At 56.1% G+C, this 14,076-nt stretch overlaps 4 protein-coding genes across 4 annotated transcripts; 2 read left to right on the plus strand and 2 right to left on the minus strand.

Annotated features, from left to right (window-relative positions):
* The first annotated feature begins 135 nt into the window (after nucleotides 1–135).
* DICSQDRAFT_93411 (uncharacterized protein) lies at nucleotides 136–1,583 on the plus strand. Its single transcript, XM_007370570.1, has 2 exons — nucleotides 136–507; nucleotides 564–1,583. The coding sequence occupies exon 2, from the start codon at nucleotides 1,008–1,010 to the stop codon at nucleotides 1,524–1,526; it is 519 nt and encodes a 172-aa protein (XP_007370632.1). The 5' UTR covers nucleotides 136–507; nucleotides 564–1,007; the 3' UTR covers nucleotides 1,527–1,583.
* A 230-nt stretch (nucleotides 1,584–1,813) lies between these two features.
* Nucleotides 1,814–4,082, minus strand: DICSQDRAFT_71239 (Xanthine/uracil permease; the record flags this gene model as incomplete). Its single annotated transcript, XM_007370571.1, has 10 exons — nucleotides 1,814–1,953; nucleotides 2,010–2,258; nucleotides 2,313–2,493; nucleotides 2,550–2,656; nucleotides 2,708–2,769; nucleotides 2,820–3,156; nucleotides 3,206–3,298; nucleotides 3,346–3,448; nucleotides 3,503–3,618; nucleotides 3,677–4,082. The coding sequence occupies 10 exons, from the start codon at nucleotides 4,080–4,082 to the stop codon at nucleotides 1,814–1,816; spliced, it is 1,794 nt and encodes a 597-aa protein (XP_007370633.1).
* Nucleotides 4,083–5,016: 934 nt separating this feature from the next.
* DICSQDRAFT_150330 (Sec63-domain-containing protein) lies at nucleotides 5,017–10,461 on the plus strand (the record flags this gene model as incomplete). The annotated part of the gene is made up of 18 exons (XM_007370572.1): nucleotides 5,017–5,167; nucleotides 5,225–5,328; nucleotides 5,391–5,513; nucleotides 5,570–5,677; nucleotides 5,732–5,810; nucleotides 5,923–6,052; nucleotides 6,105–6,193; nucleotides 6,244–6,356; nucleotides 6,415–6,507; nucleotides 6,572–6,654; nucleotides 6,706–7,135; nucleotides 7,185–7,239; nucleotides 7,292–7,490; nucleotides 7,544–7,677; nucleotides 7,734–7,993; nucleotides 8,047–8,124; nucleotides 8,178–9,130; nucleotides 9,183–10,461. 18 exons carry the CDS (start codon nucleotides 5,017–5,019, stop codon nucleotides 10,459–10,461), a joined length of 4,461 nt encoding a protein of 1,486 aa, XP_007370634.1.
* Nucleotides 10,462–10,651: 190 nt separating this feature from the next.
* DICSQDRAFT_150331 (PLP-dependent transferase) lies at nucleotides 10,652–12,446 on the minus strand (the record flags this gene model as incomplete). Its single annotated transcript, XM_007370573.1, has 9 exons — nucleotides 10,652–10,774; nucleotides 10,830–10,884; nucleotides 10,945–11,018; nucleotides 11,080–11,351; nucleotides 11,430–11,523; nucleotides 11,594–11,735; nucleotides 11,786–11,975; nucleotides 12,039–12,277; nucleotides 12,334–12,446. The coding sequence occupies 9 exons, from the start codon at nucleotides 12,444–12,446 to the stop codon at nucleotides 10,652–10,654; spliced, it is 1,302 nt and encodes a 433-aa protein (XP_007370635.1).
* Nucleotides 12,447–14,076: the final 1,630 nt, after the last annotated feature.

Here is a 14,076-nt window from a genome sequence, read left to right on the forward strand (position 1 = left end):
GGTAAGGGGCCCGGTCATCGGTCATCGGGTATCGGTTGTGATTAATGTGATTAGCGCCACACGATGACATACATTGTGATTAGCGCCATACGATGACATGCGTCCCCACTGCTCCAGCTAACAGTCCCTCCTCCCCTGCTCTGTCCACACCGTTCAATATGTTCTCCGTCCCTTGCTCTTCGTACCCCATCTCTGCCGCCTTATATCTTACCGCGGCGTACTGGAGTGTTTGAGCGTCATCGTATTGAGAAGGGGCACATGAACGCGTGCTCACGCGTCGTCTATCTCTAATTGATGGGACAGGAGGGCGCACGGACGGTCGGTAGGGCGACACTGGGGCCACTGGTAAGGTATCAGCACGTGCAAGGGGCTTGGGAGGTTTGATACCTCCCTGGCCCGATATCCCAGAGGTTTACATACCTCGTTGTAGGCTACTCCGTATCCGACCGTCTGCGATGCGCTACTTGCAATGCTGTGTCCTACTGTCGTCTCCTTCATCAGTCATTGGTGAGCCTGATTGACCTCACGGGATAAACTGGGTCATGATCTTGCATATTCTTTAGGACGTCGAGCGCCATAAGCTGGAGTGTCGTGCTTCCAGGAAGCCCAGGCGCAGACCCACGCCAGTCGAAGTGCGCAAAGTTGATTTCCTGCTCTTCCCTACCAACGCATCGGCTCCATACGTCATTCAAGCCGACTGCCGTATCCGCGCCAGTAGGGAGTATAGTGGGGAGCAGCAACACGACGTAGACTGGAACACGTACTTCAGCGGACCAGTTCCCCTCACGTCCCTGCCCGTCGGTCCCGCCCAGCGTTCGTCACGCGGCGCTCCATCCACCAGACTTTACCTCGCTTTTAGGGATAGCTTCGCCATCGATGGATCCCCGCCGAACCTTTGCGCGCGCAAGCTCACCGGCGGTCGGTCGCACGTCGAGTGGGCGGGCGTCCTCATAGGCTACCGGGCCCGCGAACCCGCCGAACACCTCACACAATTCTTCGACGTCGACATGTCGGATCTGCCCAGCTTCGTCGCGTTTCTGAAGAACCATGGCTCCTCCGTCCCTCGTAGCCCCAGCATCCGCGTACTCCAACTCGACGAACTCAAGGCCATAGTGGCGATGCTGCGGGGTCGCAACGCATACTCAGAGGCCTTCTCTGCATCCGGCTCCGCCCCGACCGGGCGTGCTCCGCGCGAGAGGATGATGCCAAACGCGTATCCAACTACTCCTTGTCCCGAAACACAAGAAGAGCCGGAGGAAGCTTGGGAGCGCACTGTAGAGGGATCCGGTGCTCCGGAGGAGACACTCGTATTGACCGTTGAGGAGATGAAATTTGCGGTCTGGGAGGCGCTAACGTGTTATATCTTGGTCCTCTTCATTTTGTACGGCTTGTGGCGTTTCGTGCTCCCGCCTGCGCTTACTTTGTTCTGGGCCGCCTTCCGCACGGTGCTCTCTGTTATCGACCGGGCTCTCGATATTGTCGATTGGGCTATTTGGCCCATTGCACTACTTACTTTCATCTTGTAGGTGTGCGAAGCAGTGGATGACTCTGCTCGGACAATGCCATCTAATTCTGTAATTGACCACGTGTATCATACGCATGATGAAGACCCTCGCCAAACTCGCAGACGAGTCTCGTCCGATGGGGGCAAGGATACCTTGTGACCTGTCTTGTCCCGTTTCTTCTGTATCATGCCAGTATCCTCTTGACACCCCCATGCATACCTAGCTTCCGGTATAGAGACGATGAGAAAGACGAATACACGGGGTTTATTCCTAGGTGGCTGCTTAATACGATGTCACAAGCATACGCGCTAGACAGCTGCTTTCTCTTTGCTATGGGGGTGCGCCTCGACGTCGTCCACGACCTCCACAACGTCGTCGTCGTCGTCATCCATGTCGTCTTGGGGTAGGATCAGGTTGAGTACCAGAGCCACCAGACCAGAAACCAGGACTGCAGGTAAGGTCCGTCAGCACTGAGATCGGTGGCAGGGTGTAAACGGTACGCACAAGGGGTAGAGAGGACGATAGTGATCGAGTCGAATAGACCTTGCAGACCCTTGTTCGGGTGCTTGACGCCGTCGAATAGATGCGTGAAGATCGTCGGGACGAGGAGATCGCCCACGCCGAAGGACATGGCGGCCGCAAGGACGAAGCGATCACGTCGAGTGAAGCGGTTGTACGACAACACGCGGATGCCGGACGTCGCTACGGTGGCAAACAGGAAGGTCGTCACGCCTCCGAGGACGGGGTTGGGTACTACGATGGATCAGGTGAGCATATGCGCTTGTTAGCGTGGCGTATAGTACGTACTGGCCAGGAAGACGCCCGAGATCTTGCCGAGGACGCCGAAGAGGATAAGGAAGAGGCAACAGAAACGACCTGCTGTTCGGTTCGCGCAGCGGGTGATCGCGATGACGCCGTTGTTTTGGGCGAAGATGGAAAGCGGCGTCACAGTGAATAGCGCTGAGAGGAAGCCACCGATACCGTCGCTCTGTCAAGAAAGGATCAGATACGCTAAGTCGAAGTCGAAGTAACAGATGTGCTCACCAAAACACCACCCTGGATACGGCTATCGAACTCCTCCCCGACGACGGCAACACGGGAGACCTCGGCGGAAGCGGTGACGTCGCCGATCGCTTCCATGGCAAGGGAGACTGCAGAGCCCGTAAGACAACCGACACTCAGCACTTCCTCATGGAACTTACCGTAGACGGCCAGCATAGGAAGAATAGCAGGGGGATATACACCAATCTTGAACGTATGTACCCTGTATACGCAAGGTCAACGGATGCAGTATACCGGCTAGGGACCACCAACCATAGGAAAGTGATCGCAGGAGCAGTTTTGATGCTGCTTCCATCGATATATCCTACCGCTCCAGCGACAATACATCCGACCGCCAAGCCGACGATGATGGAGATATTCTTGAGGAAGGGCGATCCGAATAGCTCGGTAAGGATGATGCTGACGAAGGACAAGAAACCGAGGCCGATGAATTCCGGTGAACCCCAAAGAAGTGGCCGCGGTGCAGAGATGTTTGGGCAAAGCTGGAAGAATCCGGAGGTCGGGCGGCTCATGCAGCTGGATCCTCCACCCCAGTTGGGCATACCAGACGAACCAACGAGAGAGGCGCCAATCATCACAATGACGGTGCCTACATAACGGTCAGCATGGCTCAACAGCGCACGAACAGTGTATTATACCTGTGACCATGGGCGGGAATATTCGCTTCAGTGCCCGAGCCGGGATGAACGACATGAAGATTTCCAAGAAAGCGCAGATGAGCGACGTCCCTGCTAAGGGTTGAGTAAGGATTTCCAAGCGGTGAATGTCCTCCACTTACCCAGCACCTTGCCATAGGCGTCTGGACACGGTCCTCGCGTGACCGTCCCATCCGCAGCAGTCGTAGACGGACATGTTCCATCCGCGTACATAGCGTTGAATATCTGGGTGCAATCAGTTTCGGTGCACAACTGCCACAGCTGTCAGCCAGTACATACCGCATTTGCGGTACTCAGTGTAGCGAAACTTGTCCCCACAACAGAGATGAGGCCAGTCCCAAGATAGTACCCTCCGAACAGGTGCAACCGAGACATCTGCACCAAGCTGAGGATACCTATTGAGTTGACTTATTGAGCAGCACGCGCAGGTGACTTGAGCAACAAGGCACGCACCACAGCCGATGAGCGACGCAGAAATCATGTAGGCGGAGAGCTCGGAGTCCAAGTTGAGCGCACTCGCGAAGATGATCGGCGGGGTGATCAAACCCGCGAGCATAGCAAGGGCATGTTGCAGCCCGCTTGCTGCAGCAAGAACAAGAGGTAGCTCGGAGTCGAGTGCATAGAACGGGGGGCCAGTCTTCGTTCTCCTGCCTCCGCGCCTCCAAGGAAGACTAGGCATGCAAAGCCACACGTAGTCGTAGTCCCCAAGCCATCCATGTCTTGTAGTGATCTTCCGCTTGATGCGCTCCACCCGTCCGCCGGTGTTGATTGCACGTTCAGAGTCAGATTGCGGAGACTGAGAAGGCGAGAGGGTGGAACGCTTCTCCGGCTGGTCAGTGGTGACCGAGTGCAGCGACATGGCTGACGGACGTTGAAGAGGTCAGGGTGGGGTGGGAGTCACTCAGGAAGCCTATGCTGCCGTAAAGGCAATTCAACCTGGGCGGAGGCCATGCCAGACCACGTCCGAAATTTATTAGTCGAAGAGATAAGGAGAGGAACCAGCAGAGGAGCGATAAGCTTAAACCATCGGGAGACAGTTCTATGCCTCAATTGGGCAACATAGCGCTAAGTACTCAGATCCTCGGTCGAAACGGGCGCCTACTTGCTACACTCCGTACCGCCGGTTCCGAGTGCGTTGTGACTGCACCTCTCGAGTGCTTTTCAAAATTCGCCTCTCCTTCATAGATTACATTTTCGACTCTCAAGACATCACCTTGTACAGCATATAATCACCTCATTCCACTACTTCCGAGACTCCTTCGACTCTAATGGCGCCGACGTCGAGCCTAGCAAGTCACCTGGAATATCTTGTAAGCGCGCCTGAAGATTCCGGAGATCGCGACAAACGCCTCCTCGATTACTGGGCTAGGTCTGTTCAGAATACATCCCTCTCTTATCTTGTGACTGAGTACGCGTGCTCTCAGGTACAGCGTTTCTGGGAGCTGTACGTTATGTTCCTAGCCCTGGTGTAGTCCTGGTCTATTGGGCTTATGTTTGTGCCCAGCCGCTGCACCTTCTGAGGACCCCCACCTCGAACAAGGCGAGCAGTGGGAATCCGTACTTGAAGTGCTAGGACAATCTTCGACTGCAACTAGTCAGCCTTTGCATGGTGCCCTGCTCTCCAATCTCTTGTCGTGTGTAGCCTTCGAACAATATATTTCCTTTCCCCCGTTCACACTTCTTGTCTGCTATCCTTTGACAGGAAACCTAATCTCCAGCCTCTCCTTCACTCCATGTTGACACTTCTTTCTTCCGGGAGGGCGAACGATGCTATATCTGAGGAATTGGTGGAGATGGTTGGGTTCGACAACATCGAGTTGTCCATGGAATTGCTCGAGAACCGTCATGAGGTGGCTCAACAACTCTCTGAGTATCTGCAAGGCGGAAACCAGGCCGCCGAGCCCGTGCGCGTGAGTGGTTACGGTGAAGAACGAAAACGAGAAGGTACGTCCTGGTACTGCTGGTTTTACCTACCGCTGAAACTATATGCCGTCTGCGCAGAGCTGTTCACTGTAACCGGTATCCTAGATCCTGGAGAGGCCAGGAGACGAATGGAGGAGACTTTGCGTGCGAATGCTGAGCGTCCGCTGTTCAGCGGTACTGCGGCAAGTGCTACTGCCACCAGATCATGCTTCTACTGAGCTGTCCATAATGACGTCTTTCATAGCACACGGCTCCGGAGGTACTGCCCCACGTGTATACCTCTTCTTCCATCATGCAGGGGAACATGTTATCGCATACTGGACAACGCTACATGCTACCCATTGGGACAACCCGAGTAGCGCACGAGGCTAGTTTGGCACGTATGCGGAAGTTTTCCAGTAGCTAACACCGTATGACCATTAGGAATACGAGGAGGTTACAGTACCCCCAGCGAAAGTCGTTCCTCCACGGGCATCGGAACGACTTATATCTGTAGCTGAATTGGACCCTCTGGCGAAAGGGTCGTTTCCGGTACGTCTCTTAGAATCTTGGGTGTGGCTTGTATCACGAAGCAATCGTTTGCAGGGTTACACCTCACTCAACAGAATCCAGTCCATCGTGTACCCCACTGCATACCAGTCAAATGAGAACATGCTCGTCTGTGGTCAGCATTTCGACGCAATGACACCATATCACTCAAATTCACACGTTCTCATTTAGCTCCTACCGGTGCTGTCAGTCACTGACCTCTGTGTCGACCGTACCTTTACTCATAGTGGTCCAGGGTAAAACTGATGTTGCGATGCTCACAGTGCTCCGAGTCATCAGCCAACATCTTAAGCAGTTGGCGCCACATGGCAACATGGCAGCTGCCGTTGCGCGGGATAACTTCAAGATTATCTATGTGTGAGTCCTGGCCAAGTTAACAACATGGACAGGATTCATCGTTACACGCCAGCGCACCCATGAAGGCTCTTGCAGCGGAGATAACGCGCAAGCTAGGCAGGCGACTGAAGTGGTTGTCGATCTCTGTGCGCGAACTTACGGGTACGCCGCCATAGCGTAGCAATTCTCCTTCGTCATTGATGCCCTGGCAGGTGATATGCAGCTCACAAAGCAGCAGATCAACGAGACGCAGATCATCGTCACCACTCCTGAGAAGTGGGATGTTGTCACTCGGAAGCCTACTGGAGAAGGAGAGCTTGCCTCGGTTAGTGATATGCAGTCGCGTTCGTGGCTTGAAGCTGAGCTGGGGGAGTGCGATGCAGAAAGTCAAGTTGCTCATCATTGACGAGGTCCATCTTCTTAACGACGAGCGTGGTGCTGTCATTGAAACCATTGTTGCTCGTACGTTGCGGCAGGTGAGCTAGATATCTAATCCTAGTATTTGAAGCGTCAAGGAGTAGTAACCCTCTCATGGGTCAGGTCGAGTCCTCGCAATCAGTTATTCGGATTGTCGGCCTTAGTGCAACACTACCTAATTACATTGACGTCGCGGATTTCCTGAGGTCGGTCCGCTGCTCTGGTCTAAACCGCATCTCCTGAAGCTTCGGTTGCAGCGTCAATCGTCACACCGGACTATTCTACTTTGATTCATCCTTCCGTCCCGTGCCCTTAGAGCAACACTTCATTGGTGTAAAGGGGAAGCCCAACAGCCCTACGGCGAAGAAGAACATGGACAAGGTCGTCTATGACAAGGTTTCGGAGCTTGTCCACGAGGGCCACCAGGTGATGGTGTTTGTCCACGCGAGAAAGGAAACCGTGAAGGCAGCTGAGGCTATCCGAGAAGAGGCGCAGCTTGATGGGACGCTGGAAGAGTTCAGCTGCCAGGAGCACCCGCAGTTTGAGTACTTCCGGAGGGACATCGCGAAGTCAAGGAACAAGGAGATGAAGCAGCTCTTCGACCTTGGCTTTGGTATACACCATGCCGGTATGTTGCGCGAGGACCGGAACATGATGGAAAGGATGTTCGAAGCACGGGCGATCAAGGTTGGTCTAAGAAGAAGAATTGTCAATGTAGGGACTCACTTTGTCGCAGGTACTCTGTTGTACGGCGACGCTGGCGTGGGGTGTCAATCTGCCTGCGCATGCTGGTAGGTCCAAGCATGCTTGGCACCAGTTGGGTTAGTGACTCTGTGACTGTAGTCATCATCAAGGGAACGCAAGTGTACGACAGCTCGAAAGGTGCCTTCACCGATCTCTCCGTCCTTGACGTCCTGCAAGTCTTCGGACGAGCCGGACGGCCGGGTCTAGAGTCGAGCGGTGTGGGCTACATTTGCACAAACGAGGAGAAGCTTTCACACTATCTCGATGCCGTGACATCTCAAGTGCCGATTGAGTCCAGGTGAGAGTATTCTTGACTCCTTCACATGGCCTAGTCCGACGATATATTGGCAGGTTCGTCGCAGGCATGGTCGACGCCCTAAATGCAGAAATAGCATTGGGCACAGTCGCGAACGTGCATGATGCGGTACAGTGGCTCAGCTACACGTACTTGTTCGTGCGCATGAAGAAGAGTCCCTTTCAATACGGTGAGGTCCAGCGTGGAACTTGGAGCGCTGGACTGTTCTGAAGGCATGTGCTCCAGGCATGCCCTGGGATGAAGTAGCAAACGATCCAACACTCGGTGCTAAGCGGAATTCATTGATCACTGCGGCGGCGTCCCAGCTAGCAGAGGCCCGCATGATCGCTTTTGACCGTGGCACCGGAAGCTTGGTTATCACTGACCTCGGACGAATCGCCGCCAAATACTACATCCGGCACAAATCGGTCGAAATCTTCATCAAACAGTTTAGAGAGAAGATGACTGAGGCGGACGTCTTGGCCATGCTGTGTGACAGCACAGAGGTTCATTTGTCGTTTATTGGGAATGATGAGCATTGCGGCTTACCAAGTTACAGTTTGACCAGATCCAAGTCAGGGAGAACGAGGTGGAAGAACTGAAGGCGTTTATGGAAGAGATACCGTGCAAAGTCAAGGTCAGCCGACGACGTGCGGTCTGCGGGTCGTGATCTGATAGTTAGGTACGCAGGGCGGGACTGATACCAGCGCGGGGAAAGTCAACATCCTTTTACAAGCATACATCTCCCGCTTCCGACCAGAGGACTTCGCACTTGTCTCTGACCAGGCATATGCCGCCCAAAATGGTGGCCGTATCGCGCGTGGTCTCCTCGAAATCGCCATCTCGCGCAAATGGGCCAATGCGGCTTCTGTCCTCATGGGTATCAGTAAAGCCATCGAGAAGCGTCTATGGCCATTCGACCACCCACTCAAGCAGTTTGAGGGTCTGAAGGCTGAGGTACTGCACAATCTTCAGCGCTGGGCGGACGAGTACGACGTCGCCGAACTGGCGGAAATGAGTTCCGAGGAGCTAGGAAAGCTCATCCACCTGAACCAGAAGCATGGGGAGGCCGTGCGGAACGCCGCCAAGCAATTCCCAGCTGTCCACATAACCTACAGCCTACGTCCCCTTGGCCCAGACGTCCTGAAAATCGCTGTCAAAGTCGAACGCAAGTATAATTGGAGCAGCAAGGTTCACGGTTCAGTGGAACCATTTTGGCTATGGGTGGAGGACCACGAGGGGACGAACATCCTACAGCTTTCGCACCTGGTATTCCGACAGACAGCGACCTTTGTAGACGTCGACTTTGTCATCTCGGTTAATAAGGATAAACCTCCGCCCTCCGTCACTATACGGTACGTCTCGGACCGATGGGTTGGGGCCGAGCAGGAGACCGTGGCTTCCTTCGAGGACCTCATCATGCCGGCCTCTTCTGAATCGCATACGCCTCGGCTCGACATTCCATTCCTCCCTCTTTCCGTGATCGGGAATCCGGCTCTTCAGGAGGCATTCTCTCACAGAGTGCATGGCTTGAACGCGATCCAAAGCCAAGTCTTCTGGAGTGTCGTCCGTACACGATCACATGCATTGCTCTGTGCACCCACCGGTTGCGGCAAATCTGTGATCGGCCAACTGGCAGTGTGGTGAGTCCATGTCTGCATGGTGCCTCGACGCGCATGTTCTCACCTCCCTTAGGGAAACTCTTCTCAATTCACCGAACGACGCATGGGCTCTGGTCGTGGCGCCGCGAAGAAGCGTCGCCCTCGACCTTCGAGCCGAATTGCACTCAGCAACGAGGGCAACAGAGACTTCTGTCGAGCTTGCCGGAGCAGACCATCTCTTCGACGGACCCTCGCGGCGGACTGTCAGGGTGGTCACCGCACCAGACCTTTTCTCGGCGATGACCCGGCGCCCGAACGCCAAGCAGGCTCTATCTCGGCTGCGCCTGGTGCTCTGCGAGAGTCTGGAGCTGCTCGATGCCGTATACGAGCTGGGCGTGTCGCTACTGCTGCACGCAACGCAAGCGTACCCCGTCCGCTTCGTCGGCCTGTCCAACTCCCTCAACGACCCGACCGACCTCGCGGCATGGCTCAGCGTCGACCCACTCGCCCTGCACAGTTTCAGGCCGAGCGACCGCGACCAGGCGCTCGCCGTCATCATGCACACGTTCACGATCCCGCAGTCGGCGGCGCTGTTCAAGGCCATGGCCAAGCCCGCACATGCAGCGATCCGCGCCGCCCCAGGAGAACCCGCCATCGTGTTCGTGCCCTCGCGCAACCAGTGCGTCCCCGTCGCGCTCGACCTGATCACGCAGTGCGCGCTCGAGATGCTCGCGCAGGGCTATCTCCCGGACGACGTCTCGATCGAACGGCTGGAGCGCTACCTCTCACGGCTCCAGGACTACAACGGCCTGAAGGACTTCATCACGCGCGGCGTTGGCTTTTTCCATGCCGGCATCGCGCAGCCCGACCGGCTTCTGATGCTCGAGCTGTACGCCGAGGGGCTCATCCGGGTGCTCATCGTACCACGCGACGCGTGCTGGACGCTCCCCGTGCGGGCGGTCACCGTCGTGGTGATGGGCACGCAGTACTTCTACGTGCCGCCCGGGAGCGACGAGCGCCAGCTGCGCGACTACCCGCTCGAGGAGATCGTCCGGATGCAGAGCAAGGCGGTCCGACATAACGGTGCGGGCCGGTTCTACCTGCTCTGCCAGGCGGAGGGCAAGGACACGATCACCCGATTCCTGAACGACGGGCTGCCGCTCGAGTCGAAGCTGCTCGAGACGGAGACGCTGCGGGCTTGGTACAAGGACAGGCGGAAGGATGGGGCCATCGCCGACAAGCAGCAGGGGGTCGACGCGCTGTCTTTCACGTTCTTGGCGCGACGCTTGGTGAGCAACCCGGCGTATTACGATGCGCGGTCGATCGCCGTCAACGAGCTCCTCTCAAGGATAGTGGATAAGTTAGAGGCTTAGAAATGTATCGTACGACTCGGACAACGGTAGTGAGCGGCTGGCTGGAATCAACCAAGACCTATGTAGCAATAACGACGCCGTCATATCCACCCATGTGACTATTTGCACAACAACTTTTCGTGACTTCTGTTCTATGACTGCTGCGGCTGTTCCGACGGGAGCCCTAGCGTTACGCAGGGCCGCCGGAGAATCATACGAGGTACTGCTTGAGCTTCTGCAGGCGTTCCACCGCGTGCTTCAGGGTGTCGAAATCCTTGCAGAACGCGAACCTGGCGTATGCTTCCCCAATGGAAGCATGCTCTTCGCAGTAGAACTAGGCACAAACGTGTGGTGAACATGTGTACGGGCTACTGTGACGTGAGGCATACCTCGCTGACAGGGATGGATGACACGCCGATTTCCATCGCAATGAACCAACATGCCCTAAATACGAACGAGATTCAGCGGAAGATCATACGGGTGTAGAAGGGGGAGATGACTCACTTGAAATCACGACCCCTCCCGAGCACGCTCTCCGGGAATGGGTAATCGTCGGGCCACTGCAAGTTGCTGATGTCCTGTGCCAAGCCAAGACTCAGCCGCTGGACGCACGACAAAGTCGGCTCATACGATACATACCAGCAACACGAAGTAGGTCCCTTGGGGGTTCGTGTACTTGACCCCCAGCTGGTCAAAGCCGGCCGTCAGGATGCGTCGACGCTCGGCGTATTCGTCCAATTGCTTCTTGAGGAAGCCGCGCTTGTTCGCCTGCTCGAGGCCGGCGGCAGACGCCTCCTGCAGGGGCGAGTTGCTGCAGAACACGATGCGCGTGGTGGCAGCGAGCGTGGGCTGGATGATCGAAGGGGGCCCGATGAGCCAGCCTACGCGCCACCCAGTCGCCGCGAACATCTCTGCGGAGAAGGAAAGGGGACGCGGTCAGCGCGCTCGGTGCGATGCTCGGTGTCGTCGGATAGGGGGAAATGACGTACTGCCTGCAGAGCCTACAGTGACCGTCCTGTCCCACATGCCGGGAAGGGTGGCGATGCGGACGTGCTCTTCGTTGTCGAACACGAGCGAGTCGTACTGAGATGTCAAGGTGCGTTATGAGCGATCCGGGAGTGCTCCGATGTCGTACAGAGGATGGTATACTCACGACCTCGTCGGACATCACGAGCAGGTTGTGCTCTTCTGCAATGGCCGCGATCTGTTCGAGCTCGTGCCTGGTGAAGACCTTGCCGACTGGGTTGTGAGGCGTGTTGAGAATGATCATTTTTGTGCGGGGGGTAACAGCACGCCTAGTGAAGGGATGAATACAACAGTCCCGACGCGATACGATAATGCATACCGGAGTTCATCGAAGTCGATGGACCACTCATGGCTGCTCTGTTTGCCGGCGGCGGTAGGAGGATGGAGGGGGACGTAGACGGGGACACCGCCGTTGAAGGTGACGGACGGGAGGTACTGATCGAAGAACGGCTCGAACATGATGACCTCATCGCGATGCTCCAGGAAGGCGACGAAGACAGAGTACTGGCCTGGCGCCGGGCATCAGCAGACGAAGGCGTGCGGTGATCGACAGCGAGCTGCACTGAACCCACCTTCGTTCGCACCGCTCGTCACCAGGATCTCCGTGTCTGCGTTCAGCGTCCTCCCAAACTCCGGCTCGTAGTGCGCCTTGATCGCCTCCCGCAGCCGCGGACGGCCCTTCGGGTGCGAGTAGTGGTTCGTCGCGACCGTGTTCAACGCCTCCTCTGCCGCACTCTTGATCCATTCCGGAGGCCCGAAGTTCATGTATCCCTGTCCGAGGTTGATGCAGTCCGCGGGGAGGTTAGCAGCACTTTGTGCAGGTGAGTCAGCCTGTCCCGTGCGGGTATCCCTATTGCCTGCACGCACTTGAAGATCGACCAGACGTCCTGAGCTAGCGCCCTCCCTTCACGAAGACGAGAAGAGAAGGGGATGAGCTGCGAGCGGTCCTTGCCGTTGGAGGTAGTACCGTTGATGGTCATGGTGAACGGAAGTCCTGGAGGAGGAAGCGGGGTCACGGTCAGATGTCGGGCAAGATGCGGAGACAATTTTCGTCCGTGCACTCGGGGAGCACTAGGGGTGGGACTCAGGCAGAATCGAGTCAGACACTTGTCTGGAGGGATCCCCGGCTTTTGCAAGGATATATAGGCAGGCCACAGACCGCCGACGAAAGGTTGATACGATAGTCCAGGGCGTCGTCGTCAGAGCCCGGAGGTCTCGCTTAGATCACTCAATCCCCGACCACCATCGCGTCAGCGCCTCGCAAGCTGTACCCGGTCACCGTTCATTCCGATGATCAGCTTTCGAGTTGGAGTCCGAGCCTCTCCTTACCTGCTCTCGAAGACTTCGAAACCTACTCTAAGCCCATCTTCAGCATACAATACAGGAGAGTCGAGAGCCTTAGATGTTGCGAGCGGTTGTCCGTCTGCAAACGCTTATGTAGCCACCCTCTCGAGAATGGTGCGACACTCATGATCAATACATTCGCTTTCTCCAGTGGTTTGTGTCACGTTCACTGGCGAACCGTGGGTCGTCGGCGACAGCCCCGCGGGGATAGCGAGGAGTGAGTGTACATGTACAGTCCGGGTGCTCTCCCAAGTGGTCCAATGCTTTGCCCACACTCGACGCGGCGGCAGGAAGCGGCAAAACCCCTACTTGGGCTTACGTCACGGCGACGAGGTAACCGGTTCAGCCTTCGACAGCTTTCTCCTCCCACCTCTCCCCCGCGGGCCGAGAAGCTACCGCAAGTTCTCCTTGAAAGATGTTTGCTGCGTGGCTGCATATGTTTCACCGCTCGTGCTGAACGGGTACCGGTCATATCCGGCGTAGCTCGTAGTTTTAATCAAGTCTACCATGCCGAACGTCCGAGTCCGCGGACGGAGGACTGATCAGCTCAGTGAGTGCCGCATCTCCCAGCAGGCGTAGACAATGCACTAAGGACCCAGCCGTCGTTGGTAGCGAGAAATTGGCATCTTCCGAGCTCTGACGAGTCCAGTTCCACACATCCCTATTTCCACGGCGAAGGATCTGCTGTAGCACATGGCGCTCCTGGTCCAAGAAGGTCTCTGTGACTTGGTTGGAACGTACGGCACTGCGTATTCGCTGGCCATTCTTGACTGATCCTTGGCCTTCTTCCCTTGATAGATACGCATGACTTGATTGGTCAGTATACGCAGCGGACGCGATTGGATGAGGAGTCGAGGTCCGCTGCCCGAAGCGGGTCCCTTAGGCCTCGGGAAGCGCATGGAGGCCGCCGCATTGTACGCCGTCACTTACGGCATCTATCTCTTCCTCCTCCTTGGACACGCCAGAGCAGATGTTTCCGGCCATGCTTGGGACATCATGGTTTAATTCTGCTACCCATGCGATCGTGGCGTCGTGCAAGGTTAATGTCGCGCTCTTCGATGTTCATTAGTATTTGACCGTGCGCTTTCTGCTCATGTCAGATGTTCTTCTGCACACTGTTTCAGACCACCAGAACGTTCTGGTTGAAAAATCATCCTTCGCGCCATTGGCCGCTTGTTTGGCGATAACGCCCTTCCGACGATTTCGATAGACTTGCGGACCGAATCTTAACCGTCGACTATCCGAGCCTCCGCCGCCGACAGGACC

Source organism: Dichomitus squalens (assembly GCF_000275845.1).
Source record: "Dichomitus squalens LYAD-421 SS1 unplaced genomic scaffold DICSQscaffold_71, whole genome shotgun sequence".
Classification (NCBI taxonomy): Eukaryota; Fungi; Basidiomycota; class Agaricomycetes; order Polyporales; family Polyporaceae; genus Dichomitus; species Dichomitus squalens.

What these genes read in the sequence shown, in the direction of transcription:
- DICSQDRAFT_93411 (XM_007370570.1), top strand. Translation starts at nt 1,008, where the DNA reads ATGTCGGATCTGCCCAGCTTCGTCGCGTTTCTGAAGAACCATGGCTCC.